This window comes from Nothobranchius furzeri, chromosome 2, assembly GCF_043380555.1.
Source record: "Nothobranchius furzeri strain GRZ-AD chromosome 2, NfurGRZ-RIMD1, whole genome shotgun sequence".
Classification (NCBI taxonomy): Eukaryota; Metazoa; Chordata; class Actinopteri; order Cyprinodontiformes; family Nothobranchiidae; genus Nothobranchius; species Nothobranchius furzeri.
In genome coordinates, this window is record NC_091742.1 from 53,114,188 (window position 1) to 53,134,868 (window position 20,681).

General features: G+C 41.7%; 1 protein-coding gene across 2 annotated transcripts in view; it reads left to right on the forward strand.

Annotated features, from left to right (window-relative positions):
* Nucleotides 1-15,031, forward strand: part of tnk1 (tyrosine kinase, non-receptor, 1) — a 32,574-nt gene extending 17,543 nt beyond the window's left edge. For both annotated transcript variants that reach the window (XM_015946916.3, XM_015946915.3), the window contains 5 exons: nt 7,057-7,275; nt 7,555-7,619; nt 8,350-8,867; nt 8,949-9,044; nt 14,594-15,031. In XM_015946916.3, coding sequence (XP_015802402.3) covers nt 7,057-7,275; nt 7,555-7,619; nt 8,350-8,867; nt 8,949-9,044; nt 14,594-14,764 — 1,069 coding nt within the window. In that variant the 3' untranslated portion in view covers nt 14,765-15,031. The remainder of the gene's footprint in view (nt 1-7,056; nt 7,276-7,554; nt 7,620-8,349; nt 8,868-8,948; nt 9,045-14,593) is intronic.
* Nucleotides 15,032-20,681: the final 5,650 nt, after the last annotated feature.

Here is a 20,681-nt window from a genome sequence, read left to right on the forward strand (position 1 = left end):
CAAACGATTACTATAGGTCTTTACCAGGTTTGCACACACAGTAGCTGGTATTTTGGCCCATTCCTCCATGCAGATCTTCTCGAGAGCAGTGATGTTTTGGGGCTGTCGCCGAGGAACACGGACTTTCAACTCCCTCCACAGATTTTCTATGGGGTTGAGGTCTGGAGACTGGCTAGGCCACTCCAGGACTTTCAAATGCTTCTTACGGAGCCACTCCTTTGTTGCCCGGGTGATGTGTTTGGGATCATTGTCATGTTGGAAGACCCAGCCATGTTTCATCTTCAAAGCTCTCACTGATGGAAGGAGGTTTTGGCTCAGAATCTCACGATACATGGCCCCATTCATTCTGTCCTTAACACGGATCAGTCGTCCTGTCCCCTTAGCAGAAAAACAGCCCCAAAGCATGATGTTCCCACCCCCATGCTTCACAGTAGGTATGGGTTCTTGGGATGCAACTCAGTATTCTTCTTCCTCCAAACACGACGAGTTGAGTTTATACCAAAAAGTTCTACTTTGGTTTCATCTGACCACATGACATTCTCCCAATCCTCTGCTGTATCATCCATGTGCTCTCTGGCAAACTTCAGACAGGCCTGGACATGCACTGGCTTCAGCAGCGGAACACGTCTGGCACTGCAGGATTTGATTCCCTGCCGTTGTAGTGTGTTACTGATGGTGACCTTTGTTACTGTGGTCCCAGCTCTCTGCAGGTCATTCACCAGGTCCCCCCGTGTGGTTCTGGGATTCTTGCTCACCGTTCTCATGATCATTTTGACCCCACGGGATGAGATCTTGCGTGGAGCCCCAGATCGAGGGAGATTATCAGTGGTCTTGTATGTCTTCCATTTTCTGATAATTGCTCCCACAGTTGATTTTTTCACACCAAGCTGCTTGCCTATTGTAGATTCACTCTTCCCAGTCTGGTGCAGGTCTACAATTCTTTTCCTGGTGTCCTTCCAAAGCTCTTTGGTCTTGGCCATAATGGAGTTTGGAGTCTGACTATTTGAGGCTGTGGACAGGTGTCTTTTATACAGATAATGAGTTCAAACAGGTGCCGTTAATACAGGTAACGAGTGGAGGACAGAAAAACTTCTTAAAGAAGACGCTACAGGTCTGTGAGAGCCAGAGATTTTCCTTGTTTGAAGTGACCAAATACTTATTTTCCACCCTGGTTTACAAATAAATTCTTTAAAAATCCTGCCATGTGAATTCATGGATTTTTTTTTCACATTCTGTCTCTCACAGTTGAAGTGTACCTATGATGAAAATTACTGACCTCTGTCATCATTTTAAGTGGGAGAACTTGCACAATCGGTGGCTGACTAAATACTTTTTTGCCCCACTCTAATTGCCGTTAATGTTGAAACGGGGTTAAATTGTTTTTTTTATTTCCGGTTAACCGGCTGTTAACCATTAAGGGGCGTCGATAGCCGGTTATAGAAATTTTGGAAAACGTGCATCCCTACCTTTTAGAATTACCTCAGTTTTGCAAAGTGCAGATTACATCTAACTGAATAGAAAGGTTAGAGCTACAATGACAAATTTGAAAAACAAATTAGCTTTTAATATTTGTTTTCATGCCCCTTAACAATGTTATAGCATATTATGGCTAAAAAATGAATAAAAAGCTCTGCCAAAAACACGTTTGGGACCGAAATCAAACTTTGGATCATCCAGTTGTTGCTCTCACTGAACCCCACATTTCCGCTCTTCCCTGGGTCCTCCACTCATTACATGCTAGCATATTTAGCAGCAGAACACCACTGGTGTGAGAGGTTCTCCACTCAATAATACCAGAGAAGAGGAAACAGCCAGCAGCTACCGCTTTAACTTTAGGACAAGTTCCCATCAAAACAAACACCATTAGTAGTTACAGACAACTAAAGACATTTTGGACTTAGAAAAAGGCAACTGGCGTTAAGCGCTATCCAGTTTCCTCTTGAAATGTTGGTTTCCAGTTCCGGGAGAAGCAGGGAAGATACTCGAGGGGTGGGGTGAGTGTTTCCATTCAAAACCTAGCTTGTTCTGCATGAATGAATAAGTTTTATGTAAGTGTCATGCACGACATGTCCCCAGCCCATATGGGCGAATAAGACTCTATTAAACATAAAGAAGTGGCTATACATTTACAAAACCATCATATTTACACAACAGGATAAAGGACCATTTGTCTGTTTCCATGCTCTCTCTATAACATTTGCTAACTTGAAAATGTCTGTGTCATAAAGCCAGATTAGCATTTCAACATCTGATAACCAAAACAAACCAGGATATTTACTCTGAAACTTTTCAAACAGGGGCATTCTTAAATCGTATAGTAAAACAATAAAACAGGAAATGGAACTCATCCTCAAGAACATCTAAGTCACATGACACACACAAACGTAAACCTGCCAAAGCAGCCTTAAGGGCTTTGCTTTGTTTTGTTAGTTTGTTCCGTTTCTCATACAAACTGTGTCCACGCTCGCTCCTCTCATGTTATCACTGCCTCTACAGATGTTGCCACTGTTTTTGCTTTGAAATCAGCTACCTGCGAGTCCACTGGTGTTGATGGTTTACTGCTTCATTTCAGTACTTCCTGCCTGGCTGCTATCGACCCTTTGCACTTGACGTCAAGCCACTCATGTGACCGCCCCCTTCGCCATGATGGACGGCAAAAAGACCGTTTACACCCGTAGAAACTCCAGTGAAAGTAGTCAAAACAAGCCAGTTTGTAGCCTTTTACAGCTTTTATTGAGTTGATTTGACAGTAAAATGGTTTTAGCTTGCTGCGTGGTCGGCTGCACTGAGACAAGGACGTAAACTCAACTCGTTTTTTCTTTTTAATAACTTTGATGGAGACTGAGGACGGAGATGAACTGCAGCGATCAATCAAGCGGGCTAGCAGGCCTCAGATTTGCAGCGAACGTGTTTTTAACGGGTAAGATTAACGTTCATTTATTTCACGAGGAAGACAGGGACAGGGATAAATGTGATGTGTTTATACGAGTTATTGATAATCCTGATGGATGGGTATTTCACCACGGAGGCTGCGCTCCGTCCACTGTAGTGTAAAGCGAGACAATTATTAACAATATTGAAGCTCCGATGTATGATTACGTGTGTTAAAATGACGTTATTTATTTATTTGAGCGTCGGCGTTCAGAGATCTTCTCATTCGGGTGTGAGAGCAGCAGCTGAACCCGGTAACACCACCAGCAACAGAAGCTGGTAGGGATCAGGACTTTTTAACAATCAGCTTTGGTGTAAAGTGAAACGCTGTTTATAACATAAAGTTATAAATCCAGCGGGGTGAATTTAGGCAAAGTCAGCAACATGTTTACATCGGTGAACAGCTGCAGAGAGAACGTAAGCTAACGTTGGTAAGCTAGTTAGCATACCGCTCTCTATGAGCCCCCGCTAGATGCGCTCACTACTTCTTCTGATAACTGAACTGGGCATGAACTAGTTGAAGGAATGCTGGAGGAGTTTTTTTTTGTTGTTGTTTTGATCGCAAAAACAATTTCAGGCTCTACTTTTCCCTTTGTTATGTAATCGTGTCGCTCACTGTTTACATGCTTTTACCGTCCAGCATGGTGGATCCACGTGATTAGGTGACGTCGGTGCAACAGGTCAATAGGGAGTCTAATGGGCCATTCCCATCTGTACCTGGTCGGCCCGGCCGGGATAGCATAGCTTGTTTACATATCTTGGTGGCCTGCCTTTTTTCAGGGTGCAACAAGACTGTTTTTCAGCCCTCTTTCTGAGGTGGTCTGCTTCAGGCTGATCAGGGCCAACACACCCACTGCTGACAGCAAATTCACACCTTCCATTAGAGGAAGCCTCTGATTGGTGGGTAGAATCAGCCCACATGGGCTTAAGGCATGCTTAAATCATCATCATTCATTATCATGCTGATTACCTAGAAGCCGAAAATGTCTCTTGACTGCATTCCTTGTGTAGCGTGTTTAACTACATACTAGAATCAACACTGTTTGCTATCAGCTTTGTTAGAATCTGAGAAAAAACCCAAACAAGTTTACAATGAAGCTTCTATAAATATCTAGGATATCTAGGATATATATTAGACCAAGCACGTTCATATGCCAACTTGCTTGGTCTAATTTTAATCCAAAGATTAATGTTTAATTTAAGATAATTAAATTTAATTGCAAAAGTTTATTTATTTAATCAGAATTTTAAAGGAATCTTTGTTTTTTCAATAACCAGAAATACACACCATTCTGTGTTCCATTTCAAGAAGAGTCAAGTTTTTAAAGTTGAGAATTTATCACTAACACTTTTTAAAAATGACTATTTGAAATGACAATTTAGAAATGACCATTTTTAACAGACAATTTTATATTAAACTTGTTTCAAAGGCAAACCTGTGACTGAATGAAAGCTAAAATGAAAATGCGAGTTTTTTTTGGATGCGTGAATGAATATCAGAAGGTTTTTTTCAGAGAGCGAAGCGTTTCTGGGTGGAAAGTTGTTTTGCAGCTAACTGAGTTGTTATTAGAAGAAACGGCATACAGACACAATCTGTCAAAGTGTCTACCTCACCCAGTATCAGGAGACCTTCTTCTGGATCCGAGATGTCAGGTGGAGATGGTTTCCTCCAGGCACGAGGTTGGTAGAAGGACCTTAGTGCAACCAAATCGGTCCTGAGATGTCTCCTTGGGTCACTCGACTGGTGGAACTATTTCCGTCTCAAAATCAATAACTCTGAAGGAGTTTTGCGTCAGCTGCAAACAGGTGCGTTTATTCGGAGCAAGTCTATCGGCGTGACGGAATGCTTAGTAGAGACTCGGGCGACCGTCCCTTGTCTCTGGCTTACAGCTGCGGGATTTTTGGTTTTAACAAAAACCCTCGTAACACGCCCTCTCAGCATCAGAAAGCTTGGTCATGAAGTAAAGACATGTGATGGTTTTACCCTTTACCCTGGATCACTTCTGAATGAGGCTGGTTAAACGCAAGATGACCTTCTGGTTTACTGAACACACATTAGGATTATCAACAATAATCATTATACCCGAAGCATAATAAGTCATTTCAGTAATTAAAATACATTTATACTAAACCAAGAGATTATTTATGATGGTTGTAATAACAGTAATAAAGTCAAGAGATTATTAAAATTATTATTTAAAGTTAGTATTATTGTGAAACTTGAAGTGTCTTTCATCTTGGGACGGAACAGCAGCAGATAAAGATGATATTCAGCAGACATCATGGCTTCTGGCGGTTAATCTGTGGGGCAAAGTTACAGTCGACCCAGCTTGACCCAGCTGGGAAAATGTGACCTTTGTCACAAATTCGAGGCCATTCATGACGCTACACTTGCAAGGATGTGTGTAATCAACCGGGCCAGGCTGGGGCCGACCAGGTACAGATGGGAATGGCCCATTTAATACCTAACCATGTCGGAACCTGTTTACATGCCTTAACTGTCATTGTAACATTGTTTATACATAAAATCAGTATTACGGTCGGCCCTGCCGGATAGCTCCAGTCAGCCCCAGCCTGCCCCGATTAAACCGTGAGCAAGAAATTTGATTTCTGGTGGAGTCTTGGGCCATTTTCAGTTACACAATACAGTTTAGTAGTCCACAAATATTCTTTTTTTTTTTTTAACCGTGTCCTGTCTGGCTGTGAAGCAAACAGAATTGTTGACTGAATGCTGGTAACAAGCCTTACAGATTTACTCTCAGGTGGAGCATCAAAGCGTTTGCTTTTAATGTCACGCCTGATACTTAAAACTTTATTGTTGTTGGTTTTGAATGCTTTGTAATTCCGACCAGACACGGAGTCAGAGGTGAAAGAGAAAAAAGTCATAGGGTGGGGAGAGAGGGGGGAAGGGGGAGGGGGGGTTCCACAAAAATAAACAATAATAACAAGAGTCTGCTTCTAGACCTGCAGAAAGAGAAGAGCAGAAAAAAATGGGACACACAACAATACATCAGGAGCAAGCTATTACTGCGTCAACCTGATGGTGAAATATAAAATCAACATTGTTTAACTGAACAATCACATGATAATAAATCATAGTGCATATAGTGGCAACGACAGTCTTGAGACATGTGTTGAACGTGCCCAAGCCCATACTTTTGAGAGCACCATGTGAGCACCTGTGTGTGTACACTCGCTTGTTTATGTAAGGTTTCTCTATAGGAGCGTCCAACAGAGAGTGTGAGGGACCACAGATCTGCCCCCCAAAGATGTGTAGGAGACAGGGGGAGCTCCAAGTCTCAGAGATCCAGGAGCTGCCCCAGAACACAGGAACCCCAAGGAGACTGCAACCAGAAAGGCCCCCGCCCCCCTCAAGAGGCACAGAGGATCGCCCCGGGGGGCCACAACCAGCAGCCGGCAGAGTCCCAGGAGATATCAGTGGCAAGCCCACAGGCCCGTCCACAGCCTCCCAGCCCCTAGCCGGCCGAGCCCGGGACCCAGCGACCCGGGACCCAGGGGCGACCACCCCCACCGGGGACCCAGGAGAGCCCAGGGACCCAGACCCCACCAGGCAGCCACTGGGATTGATCAGGCAGACGCCAAAGATGTTAAACCCCCTGACCCAGGAGCCACGAACACTCAGGCAGACCAAGGCACCACACCCCACACCAGGTGTGGCAGGGGGAGGGGAGACGAAGATCTATATAATCAAAAGAAGTCCCAGGAGCAGAGAGGAGTCAAAGGCCCCACCTGACATATACAGTCATACTCAAACACAGTCATACACTCCCTCCCTCATACTCACACATACACATACAACCAAAGACTTACAAAAATGCATGCCGGACACCCACTCATGCTCCCCATACACACCCTATTCACTCTGGTCCCGGTACTGCTGCACATTGGGTACAACATCACCGGTAACCAGAGTTTGACCCTTTCTGCTGGGGTGCTGATGAGCAGGCTCCCCCGCCCAACGCTGAGCACAGCAACCCACCACCCCAGACCCCAACCAGACGGCCAGATCTCCCTCAAATATTCTGGCACAAGTATTAAACCCCAACCAGTTAAATGATGATTATTTCAGTCTCGTGTGGTTTTGTTCCCCTCTTTTTGCCGCAGTCTGGAGATGAATGAGTGGGTCGGTCAGAACCAGAGGACGCTGGTCGTCGGCTTGTTTCCTGCCAGTCTCACTGTGCCCATCGGGTCCACCGGTGCAGGGTCAAATCCCTCCGTGAATGCTGCGGTCATCTCCGCTCCGGTGAAGGGCAGTCTCCAGCACACGGGACACGGAGACGCCCACCCAGACCGCAGCTGGGGAACACCGGAGAGACTGGATGAGTCAGTGAATCTCTTCATAAAATTACGGTTTTGTATCCCTGTTTGCTCTCAGTTTATGTAGCTGCTGCAAACTGTTATATTAAAATGTATACAATGATGAAAAATGTGTTTTCTAGAGAAACTTTTAAACAGAGTTGCACTTTATTTATTTTTTGTTTTTATTTTATTTATTTTTTTTACCGCTGAGCTTTTTTTTTGCACAGTGCAACATTGCAGTGATTTTTCACCTGTGCATGTTTGGTGATGGTTTAACCTTTTTGACTGTTGTGACGTTTGCAGCAGCAGCAACTGGAGGCAGGTTCCTGTCAGGGAAAAGGAAGGGTCCAATCTGCAGAAAATGGCAGGTAGGAACTAAAATAAAATCAGCTGCAAATGCTGGTGAGCATTTCGGCTTTTTTGTGTGATCTGAGTGTAACACTTTATTCTTTTAAGGTTCTAAGTTGTGGTTTTATAGTTGTAAAACTGGAATATTTTGACTGCACCCTTGTAGGAGTCAAGCTAACTGCTAATCGGACTATTCCAAAATAGATTTTTACTTTTAAACTACTTAATTTCATTCCATAACTATTCAAGCCAATGCTTTAGCATCACATATTTACTCTGTCTGGGTGTGCTAAACACGGTGCCTTTATAAGATTATTCCAGCAGGACATGTTTCAGCATGGGCTGTCTTCAGGGTGAATTACCATCAAGGTCTAAGGAAACAGAAACTTTAAGATGTAATGATATATATTTTTTTTTACATTTGACTTTATCAATGATTTCTGCAAAAAAAAATATTCTGAGGGTGGCAAATGGGAAGTCAAGTAATCCAAGCTAACTATTTAATTATTGATTTCTTTTTCATGGACATCACTTGTGATCCTCAACCTTAAGAGCCTTCAAAATTTTAAACATTCATAGCATTTGCCGTTTGATTTATTTAATACTAAAAAGCTACATAATGTTTGGATTCTCTGCTAATGACCACACGCCACCTGCTGGTTCAATCAGACCATTTCTGCTTCCGTCCGTGGTTCTGCTGTAAATATTTCACTTATTGCATTAAATAAATGTGTCCCCCTGTATTTTCAGGTATGACTCGGAGCCTTGAGTCGGTCTTGGGTGAACCCCGACCCCGCTCCCAGACGGTTGAGGCTTTCAAAGTGGATCAGCATGGCAGACTTGTGGCAGCTCACGGCGTGGCGATGCAGCAGGATCCTCGGCGCTTCAGCGAGGCCAGCATCAATCTCCCTCCTCGGCCGCCGCCTCCCAATCTGAAGCACTTCAGCGAGGCCAGCACCAATCCCCCTCTTCGTCCGCCGCCTCCCAATCATAAGCGTTTCAACATGAAAGGCCAGAGAAAACCCATCGTCCAGCAGAGCCCGGGAACCCAGTGGCCTGCACAGATGATCCTTTCCCCTCCGGCCCAGACACAACCTCAGCACCTCTTTCCACCTCCTCCAAACCATTCAGGGTCCAACCTGATGAAAATGGCCCAGCTTGCCCGTTCCACCCCACAGTTGTACGACGACAACAAAGAGAGAGACCAAGAGCGAAGGAGAGATCGGGAGAAATATGCACAAAACCCAAAGGAGAGCCTCATCTCACAGGTAGGATACTGGTTCCTTACAGTGGAGGATGGATTATTCTGTATGAGATCTGCGCTGAGACTACCGCTATGGTTTTCTCAGGTGATGGAGGCTGTACACGGAGTGACTATCGATGAGGTTCAAAGTGCACTTCAGCGTAACGACTGGAACCCTGTACGCGCCGAGCAACAACTCAAGGTCGGAGCACGCAGCAACTGTCAGCACCAGGAATAATATCAAAGTTCTGTTCTCTACCCTAAATCTGGGTTTTAAACCATTATTGTTGATCACTTAGGTGTCTTTTACCCCTTTTCCAAATCTAATCCAGCATTTTTCGGGAGAATCTTTGGGTCTGCTGTTTTTTTAGGTTAACCAGGTTGTTCATCTGGTAATTTAACTGCAAGACATTCATCCCTAATAGTGTGTAGTTTTCTTACAAGGACTAATTAGTTCAATTGACAGAATGCACACTGTCACCATCTTACATTATAACTATTTATACTATCTGTTCATGCTTTCATTGTATCTTTCTCACCTACAACAAATCCAAATTTAAGCTCCATATCTGAAAAACTATTGTTGTTTGTTTCGATAGCCATCTTGAATTAGAAAAACTCCAAGGCCGTGTCCAAATTAGGGGCTAGACCCTACGAAGGCCAATTACGTCATAGCGATGTGACGAAGGCTCCTCCAAATGCATCCCACAAATTCATTCTTATGTTCCCCGCATTTGGACAACGAGTCTGGTGTATTCTTTGTGGCCCACAAGGAGATTTTCTGTCAAGATAGAGGTCAAAGCGAGAGAGGAGTACAGTTGTAACTAAATGATTGTCTGGCGGTACAAAATTCAAAGCTTCAAGTGGTTGTGTTGTTGGGCTTTTGTCATTTGCATAGTCTTTTTTTAATACCGCCCTCTCTTACGGTGCCAACATGACAACAATAAATAACTTCACCTTTGGAACACTGAACAAAGCAATAGCTAAGGACAATACCCCCACAATAAACATGCGTAAACACCTTAAATTAGAACAAAATAACTGACAACATGACTACCCACAATGTACCTCACCCGCTGCAGCTTTCACAGTGGGCAGGTTCATTTTTTACACTCAACAAAAATATAAACGCAACACCTTTGTTTCTGCTCCGATTTTTCATGAGATGGACTTAAAGATCTAAAATTCATTCCAGATACACAATATTACAATTTCTCTCAAACATTGTTCACAAATCAGTTTAATGTGTGATCGTGAGCACCTGTGCTTTGCTGAGGTAATCCATCCCACCTCACAGGTGTGCCACATCAAGATGCTGATCTGACATCATGAGTAGTGCACAGGTGTACCTTATACTGCCCACAGTAAAAGGCCACCCTGGAATGTGCAGTTTTTTGCTTTTATTGGGGGTCTGGGGACTCAGAACCGGTCAGTATCTGGTGTGACCACCATTTGCCTCATGCAGTGCAACACATCTTCTTCGCATAGGGTTTATCAGATTGTCAATTGTGGCCTGTGGAATGTTGGTCCACTCCTCTTCAATGGCTCTGTGAAGTTGATGGATATTAGTGGGAACTGGTACTGTACTGGTGTCGTATACGCCGGTCAAGTGCATCCCAAACATGCTCAACGGGTGACCTGTCCGGTGAGTATGCTGGCCATGCAAGAACTGGGACATTTTCAGCTTCCAAGAATTGTGTACAGATCCTTGCAACATGGGGCCGTGCATTATCTTGCTGAAACATGAGGCGATGTTCATGGATGTACGGCACAACAATGGGCCTCAGGATCTCATCACGGTATTTCTGTGCATTCAAAATGCCATCAATAAAATGCACCTGTGTTCTTCGTCCATAACAGATGCCTGCCCATACCATAACCCCTCCACCACCATGGGCCACTCGATCCACAACATTGACTTCAGCAAAGCGCTCACCCACACAACGCCACACACGCTGTCTGCCATCTTCCCTGAACAATGTAAACCGAGATTCATCTGTGAAGAGAACACCTCTCCAATGTGCCAGACGTCATCGAATGTGAGCATTTGCCCACTCAAGTCTGTTACGGCCATGAGCTGGAGTCAGGTCAAGACCCCGATGAGGACGACGAGCATGCAGTTGAGCTTCCCTGAGTCGGTTTCTGACAGTTTGTGCATAAATTGTTTGGTTATGCAAACCAATTGTTTCAGCAGCTATCTGAGTGGCTGGTCTCAGACGATCTTGGAGGTGAACCTGCTGGATGTGGAGGTCCTGGGCTGATGTAGTTACACGTCGTCTGCGGTTGTGAGGCCGGTTTGATGTACTGCCATATTCTCTGAAACACCTTTGGAGACGGCTTATGGTGGAGAAATGAACATTCAATGCTTGAGCAACAGATCTGGTTGACATTCCTGCTGTCAGCCTGCCAATTGCACCATCAATGCTTGAGGCATCTGTGGCATTTAGCTGTGAGACGAAACTGCACATTCCAGGGTGGCCTTTTATTGTAGGCAGTATAAGGTACACTTGTGCACTACTCATGATGTCGGATCAGCATCTTGATGTGGCACACCTGTGAGGTGGGATGGATGATCTCAGCAAAGCACAGGTGCTCATTATCACACATTTAGACTGATTTGTGAACAATGAGAGAAATGGTAATATTTTGTATCTGGAATGAATTTTAGATCTTTAAGTCCATCTCATGAAAAATCGGAGCAGAAACAAAGGTGTTGCGTTTATATTTTTGTTGAGGGTATAAGTTGCAGTTTTAAGTTGACTGAACACATGCGAATGAGAAAAATATAACACTTTGTTGAAATAACAAGCAATTTTAAGTTTTCAATATCAAAACACATAAAATTGATTTCAACAATCTAAGCTTAACAGGGAGACTTCAGTGAAATAGGAAAGATAAATTGAAACAACTTTTTTCCTTTTTTTATAGTTCAGACCTTTTTTGATGCATACAGCTGTGTGTGGTCTTCTGAAATCACGTGTGGTGTTGCAATTCTCCCGTGATATTTTATGGGATCAGCTGTGTGGAACGTTTTTGCTTCCATTTCATGTTAGAATTCCTCCTGGTTTGGAATGGGCTCACGGGGTAAAACGCCGCTATTACGTTACACAGATATTGGAAAGAAGAGGAAAGGGTCAGGGGCCTCATTTATATAACTTTACATAAAATCTACTGAAATCCAACTTTCGCTCAGCAACAGAAAGGCTTGGGATATGGTGGGCCATGATCGATACTCTAGACCAGAGGTGTCAAACATGTGGCCCGCGGGCCGAATCCGTCCCGGGAGCGGGTTAAATCCGTCCCACGAGATGGTTGTGTAAACTGTATTTTCATTCTTTACAATGTAGAGTGAAAATAAACTCTAATTTTTCAATTTAAAAAAACTGCTGTTCCCAATATGTCCACTAGATGGTGCAATAGGCATTGTGTTAAGCAAGCAAGCCATTTAATTTAAAAATTTTCTAAGTTAAACATCTCTTTTAACAATGATAGTTTTTACATCTTTACTGTCCCCCTGCTTCAGCCCTCTCTCCTCCCCCTGCTTCAGCCCTCTCCCCCCTCCCCCTGCACAGCGGCTGCAAACTCACTGATGCACCTGCAGCCTCTCAGAGTTCCTGCTGATCTAAACATTAAAATAATTATTTCATTTCCTGTTCCTCACTTCTGATTACCTTCAATGGTGTCTGTTTGTTGCAACCACCAGGTACAAAAACTAACTTGTTTTTATTTGACTATTTTTCTGTCCTGCCTGTTTATTGTCTTCCTGCATCTCCTCTCAATCCTAAAGAAAAACTGCTACCTGGGTTCATATGTATTCACCTCATGAGTTACCTTTGAACTGCAGTTCTAAAAGATCTACCGACCGCAAAAACAGCGGAGTGCTCGCCGGCCACACCGGTGAGGTGCATCACCGGAGGACAAAACAGGTGGTGCGCTCCGCAGCAGCGAAACACATTAGGCACAAATAAAAGACAGAAAACATAAAAGGAAATGAGCCGACATGATCGATCGCGGGTTAAATTTGTTTTTGCGGTGGTGACACCTAAAGCCTGATTTATGCTTCTCTGTCTGCGTCAGTGCGGAGACACGCAACGTCCTTGCGGGCCTGCTGGAGAGCTCCGCAAGGACGGATGGAGTCGAGCTCTCTTTTCTAAACATCCGTCAGTCGAGATGAACAACGCAAGCTTGTGATTGGTCAGGATGCCGCTGTCGTCTACACCGCGGCCATTGTGCCCTCAAAAACATAGAGAGCTGAGGATAACTAGTGGCAGACACGGAGAAGCTTGACGAATACCTCGCGAAAAAACTCAAAAAACATGAATGTTTAATTCCTGTGACTGGAGGAGTGAAATGATTCGCAGCAAGCGTTTTGTTTGTGGACGAAAGTGACAGGAAACGCGGGTTTAGAGGTGGGGAGCGCATGAAGAGGTGGAGAATTAGAGACAAATTTGTCTGTGTTAAAAAGTCTCTTATATACTAAAAACACAATATAAACACACTATCTTGGACCGATGCATGACAGGATACCACAGAATAGCGCTCCGCCCTCTGCTGTCCTGGCGGGGAATTGCTTTGCAACACTCTCCAGGAGACGGAGAAGTATGAGAGCAAAACGCTTCCGTCAATCCGTGCGTGTCTGTCCCTTGCGGAGCTGATGGAGAAGCATGAACCAGGCTATTTGATAATGTTACTGTGGCTGTGCTCAGGGCGCAGAAGTCTGGAGCGCGTCAATGATCAGAGCTCTGCGCCTCTCAGCTCAAAATAATCCCCAGAGAGTCCACACTGAAAAAGTTGTGTGCGTCCTAACATGTAGTCGACATGAAGCGGTTCAAAGATAAAACAACGGGACTGTTGAGGGAGTTTGAGCCACGCTTTCAGATTTTTGGTGAACTTCACAAGAACTTCCAAATTTTTTGCTCCCCATTCACCGTGAATCCCTCTGATCTCCCCACCAGCATCCAACTTGAAATAATAGATTTACAGAGTTTGGAACTGCTTATCTTTGTGAGCAAGTTTTCTCTGTAAGGAGTATAAATAAAACAAAGCTGTGCTCAAGGCTCACACACAAGAACTTGAGTCACACCCTGAAGTTGGCTGCCACTCTGGATGTGACTCTTGATGTTGATGCTCCGGTGAAAGCTAAAAGATGTGAAGTAAAATGAGTCAAATAAACTTAAAGTGCTGCATGAAACTGATTTAGCCATGTGATCTGTAAGCTCTTTGAGTCACTAAGGAATGTTTATTTTTTCAAATTTTCAAGTACACTTCAGGTGTTTTATTAGTAGTGATGTTGTACTTGTAATATTTTGGATACACTGTCCTCAGGCTCCCGCTTTGTTTATAGTGATTGTATTAAAACAAAGAAAACATTCTGAAGTTGTTTTTAATTTACCGGTCCGGCCCACTTGGGACTAGATTTTCCTCAATGTGGGCCCTGAGCTAAAATGAGTTTGACACCCCTGCTCTAGACCTATCCTTCAAATCTAGGTGTGATAGGCTGCATTTGGAGGAGCCTGTGAATCAGGTTAGCCTTTGTCGCGTCACTTATGGATTTGGCCTTTGTAGAATGTAACACACAGCCCAAACTTAATCAAGCGTAGACGTTCATCCTCTGAAGAGTTTTACCGTGATTGCTGAGATGTTTTCCCTCGACTTCTCTTAAGTTCTCTGTTTTTTTTTTTTGTTTGTTTTTTGACGGGCCAAAATTTTTTCCCGTTTCTGAGGCTTACCCTTGTGTTTCTATCTCCTCAGCTGGAACAGCTGTATTTACTGAGTCTCTGCTCCAAGGAGGAGTGTTTGAAGATCCTCACCAGACACCAGTGGGACCTTCAGCAGGCCAGCCGCTACCTGATCAGAGTGACTCGAGAAGATCGCACCGGCCCCAGCGACAGACCTCAGATCAGCTCAGAAAGACGAGTCTGATTAAAACCTTTTTTAGCTTGTTGCAAAAAAAAAAACAAAAAAAATACATTCTAGTTGAGTGATACACTCCAATGCAGAGCCTCCCAGTACGATGGGAGGTTCACGGAGAATTCACGTTAAAATATGAAGGAATGCAAAAACTGAAAAATATATTTTGACATTTAAAGGACTATGAAATTCCCCTCATATTTTATGGTGCCATTTTGTATGTCATGAGTTTATATATGTGATTTTTTAAACATGTTTAATAAACATGTCAGCCATGAAGCTCCTCACTGTCCTATGTTGTTAATGTGCTTCATCATTATCCCAGTTGTGCCCTCCGCACAGCTGTACCAGCACCAGAGTGAGTAGGGTGTGTATGGGGAGTGTGAGTGGGTGAATGACGTTCATTCCTGTGCATCTTGTAGCTATAATTATGGTTGATAATTATAACAACAGTAATAAAAGTCAAAAGAGTTTATTTAAATTATTATTTAATTTATTATTGTGAAACAAAGTGTCCTTCTGGGACGGAACAGCAGCAGATAAGGATGATATACAGCCGCCATCATGACTCCTGGATTAATCTGTAGAACCAAAAGTTACAGTCTAAACAAGCTTGACCTAGCTGGGAAAATGTGACCTTTGTCACAAATTAGAGGACCTTTGTGACGCTACGGTCTTTAGGTTGTATGTGTTTGTGTGAGCATGAGGGTGGTGCCTCAGGTCTGCCTGTGTATTCACGGTTCCCATGTCTGGGGCAGGAAGTTTTGGGCATCTGCCGGTTCCCTCCAGGTGGCTGCCTGGTGACTTCCGGATCCCTGGGCTCTGTCGGGTCTCTGCCTGGGTTGGGCGCCCTTGGGTCCTGGGCCGCTGAGTTCCAAGCTCGGCCTGCCCTGGAGTGGGCAGATGTGGGCAGGCCTTATGGCAAAGCTGCTGGTTGCTCCCCCTAACCCAGTCTCCGCACTCCGGGAGAGACCTCTGGGGCTTGGAACACCTCCACACTTCTGTGGGTCTTTGGGGGGGAGGTCTGTGGCTCCTCGCACTATTGAGTTTCAAATACGTTTATTAGGAAACCAGTCATTTAGCAAGGAAATTGGCATTCAACACTTGTTTTTCCATATTTTGAACTAAAAAAAAAACTAAAGTTTAAGAGAAAAAGACAAACAAAACAAAAGAAATGGGGCCAAGAGTAATCCCCCCCACCCACCCCCAGGAGTACATGCGTCTAGGAACTCAGTCTGAGTTTCCTGCAAGGTGAGTGATCAGGGGTTGCCAAATCCTGTCAAAGTCCTTCAGTTTATCCTTCAGGATAAAACTACAGGTGCTTTTGACACACCATGTCGGCAAAACGGTGTAATATTACTGCAATGGTAGGTCTATAAGCGCGCCATGCCGGCATAGCGTTGCGTGGATTTTGCAAAATTCGTTCCACCTCGCTTGGTAATTATATTGCTGCATGAGCCCCTCACCTCTGAAGGACTGGGGTAAAGCCAGCCTCCACTCGCCGATCCACGGTAAAGTGAGCCCTCACTTGATTTTGCTAGGCACACACATTCACAGCTTTACGGTAGAAGCTCGGGCCACTGTTTTTCAAAATAGAAGCCCATCTCAGAAATGTATTTTCTGACTGCTTATATGAAAAAGACTTAAAAAACGGAATTCAAAAGTTACCAAATTATATTTATATCGCCATTTTTACCAGTTTTTCAAAATAAAAGCCCATATCAGAAACTTCATTTCTGACTGATAGTTTAAAAAAACTTATAAAATGGAATTCAAAAGAGACAAAATTATATTTATTTTGCCATTATAATTTGTTTGTCAAAATAAAAGACCATCACAGAAACGTATTTTCTGACTGAATTTTTTTAAATTTAAAAATGGAATTTAAATGTTACCAAATAATAGTTATATCGCAGATTTATTCTATTTTTCAAAATAGAAGCCCATATCAGAAACCTATTTTCTGACTGATTGTTTGAAAAAAAAATTTTTAATGGAATTCAAATGTAAACAAATTATAGTTATATCACCATTTTAATCCGTTTTCTCAAATGAAAGCCCATATCAGAAACCTATTTTCCGACTGATTATTTGAAAAATGAATTGAAAGATGGAATTCAAAGTTACCACATTATGTTATATCGCCATTTTAACCACCGTTTTTCAAAATAAAAGCCCATCTCAGAACCGTATTTGCTGACCGATTTTATTTAAAACTTTAAAAATGTTATTCAAAGGTTACCAAATTATACTTCTATCGCCATTTTAACAGATATTTTAAAAATATATTACAAATGGTGGAAATGCCTAAAAAATAACTTGTTACAATCTTTTTTAAACATGTTTTGCTATAAGTCCATAATGATTTGATACTATATTACAATTCGATGACCTCTCGTTTTTCCTGTGAAACTTCATAGAAAAACTTATTTTTATTTTCATTTATATATTATGCTTCCAAAAACCTATGCATATTACATAGAAAATAATCTGTTTCCAGAATCTTCTAGTGTGAAGCAGTGAATAATCAAACACCATAAGTTCCACCACGGGAAGTGTCATCAACATCTAACGTGGAATTAAAAAAATACTTGTTAGAAAAATTGTTTAAATCATTCATTCCTCTAATTTGAATAAATCTTTTTTTAAATCCCCCTGTTACACCAGCATCTGGTGTGGACAGACGAGCTCTAGAACACCTCTAGTTCTTATAAAACAGTTTCATCCAAATCTGATGTGGAATTTCAAAATTACAGCTCTTTGAAAATGGTTATATATCGTTCATTCCTCTACTTTGAAAATTTGTTTAAAAAAACGCCCCTGTTATGCCAGCATCTGGTGTGGATGGATGAGTACTAGACCACCTCTAGTTTATAAAACCAACGTTTCATCCAAATCTGATGTGGAATTTCAAAATAAAACCTCTTTGAAAATGGTTATATATCGTTCATTCCTCTACTTTGAAAATTAAAAAAAAACATTCCCTGTTATGCCAGTATCTGGTGTGGACAACTGTGTACTAGACCACCTCTAGTTTATAAAACCAAAGTTTCATCCAAATCTGATGTGGAACTTCAAAATTAGAACTCTTTGAATATGATTATAAATTGTTCATTCCTGTACATTTAAATAATGTTTTAAAAAACTTCCCTGTTATTATCTAGTGTTGACAACTGTGTACTAGACCACCTACCCTTCTTAGAAAAAAAGTTCCATCCAAATCTGATGTGGAATTTCAAAATAAAACCTCTTTGAAAATGGTTATCAATCGTTCATTCCTCTACTTTCAAAACATGTTTAAAAAAACTTCACTGTTATGCCAGCATCTGGTGTGGATGGATGAGTACCAGAACACCTCCCCTTCAAACAAAGTTTCATCCAAATATGATGTGGAATTTCAAAATAAAACCTCTTTGAAAATGATTATAAATCATTCATACCTCTACTTAGAAAAAATGTGTAATAAAAACATTCATGTAACACCAGTATCTGTTGCAGACAGTTAAGTTCTAGACCACCTGTTGTTCATATATAAAAAGTTTCATCCAGATCGCACGTCGATTTTCCAAATTATTACCGAGTCCTCCAATTAACCAAAACATTTTATTGTAAACATTACACGCTGATTCGTCTGTTGTTTGCTACCTTCTTCTCACCCTTCGTCCTGAGCCATCAGAGTGAATACAACATCCCCGGTATTGCTTTTGGTGTAAATAAAATCACTTATGATTTTGGATGAATGAAAGTTACACCACCGATATTTGTTAGTACTGTAGATTTCCCAAAATGTTTCATTTTAATCAAAAACAAAAAAACTGAAATACAAATAAAATAAATAGATCAGACACAATTGTAAGTGTAATACATATCACTTTGTTACTTTTCTACATTTTTTGTAGGAAAAGTTTTTACTTAACTTTCTCATAAAATATGCAAAAAAATGTTTATATTAATGTTTTATGTCCTTTGATTAAATCAATAATACATATTGGATATTTTGTGTGTCAATATTTCAGTCTTGAAAAGGAAGAGTACATGTGAACTAAGATTTAAAGCTACACATAGTTTGAAAACAAGCAATAGGATTTATGTTTCATGTCATTTAAAACTTATTTTTTTTGGATGTCAACTTCTATCAAACAATTTATGAACTGTTAAAAGTGAAACATCTGTAATTAAATGTATTTAACTAAAACTTTATTAAATGATATTTTATTTTGATATTTTGTTATGCTAACGGTCATACCTTTCAGGGAGAATGCTTTGCCTCCACATTACTGACTTTCACAATTTATCATCGAATGAAAATACGTCATCAATAACATACATTTTAATGCATGTTGTTTGTATTTCATGTATTACAGATCAACACCTACCTCATGGTCAAGGTAATATCGTCGGATCTTTTTTATATTTGATTTATTATTAGGCATATGTAGTGCTGTGCATGCTTTAGCCCACAAGCCATTGCTAGTAGTCACATTTTCATCTGCTCCTCCACCACAGCAACAATGTCCTTAATGAAAAGTATTTTAGATTTGTTCTGTACTGAGAAATGAAAATTACAAATTACAGAGCAATTTCATACAAAATTTATAAATTATAAAAAGAGCTATCACATGTAGTCTACTTAATATTTCATACTCACCCCAAACAATCTGAAGAAGTGAACTCTGTAAGTTTAAATAATCTATTAACTGATGTTAAAATGTATTTGAAACGTAATCTTTTTTATTGACATATACATTAACCTTGATTGTGTATATGCTTTCATAAAAACAGATTGCACTCATATGAAACTGCATATTAGAAGCAGAAATCGTTAGTTAAAAAAAATGTTTTAACTACTTACCTATGCTCTCGCCGTGACATCGTGGTGCTTAATTACAAAATGTAACTGGGGGGAGCGTTAGCCCACTAAGCTTTTTCCTGAAGAAGTTATAACGTACAAAGTTTCTGATATGGGCGACCTCCCTTTATCCCATCTTGGTTTGAGAGGTGCCTGATGGCAGTTTATTCTAGCTTCAGCTTTGCTACTATAAATGCCAAAATACTCCCCAGGGAGCCGCGGCTAATCCCGTTTTGCAACCGCTATGGTCCTGCAAAAACAGCTTGATTCTCTCCAAATGTAAGGTGCTCCTCATTGAACACTGCTCCCAACACAACATCCATGGCTGCGGTTGGCACTAAATGCACTATGAAACTTTACTGTGCTTTTCAGCAAATATTGTTACTGTTAAATATCCTGATGCGGTTGGTGCAGTGATATTCTGTGTGTCCCCTTTTTTCCTCTTCCTGCTGGTCTAGAAGCAGATTCGTGTTCATCCTTAATTGTTTATTTTTGTGAACTTCCCCCTCACCTCTGCCTTCCCTCTCCCCCTCTCTCATTTCTGTCTTCGTGTCCGTTGAGCTTCAAAACAACCGAAAATATTTCTAAACCAGTTTTGGTATCAGCCAGGCGAGGCTTTAACTTCTGTGGTGTTCTAAAGTCCACCGAGTCCTGTAACATACCTTGTGCCATATTATGGTTATCGTGTTTCCCAAAATTAAACAGATTTGTGAATGACATTTGGGAACATATGACATCCAGGTATAAACTTATGACTTTAGTCTTACACCTTGTCTTCATGTTTTTTTTTACAAACCACTATAAAGGAAACCCAGTTAGAAACTAAAGATAAAAATCTACTTTCCCGTCTTTCTTTCGGGGGAATTTTTGTACAAAAAGCAGAAATATTTTTCTTCTCTAGCCATTCTTTTAAACGGCCATGTTGATTCCCTGAGCAGGGAAATCTTGTGTAGACGGGACTTTTCAAGACATAATAAAGAGCAGATGAGTTGGTAATAAGGAAAACTCCCAGGAGGGGAGCAGTAACCAGCTTCTCACTGTTGAGACACTTTAGTTCCTTCTGCTGCCATTGAAGCAGCA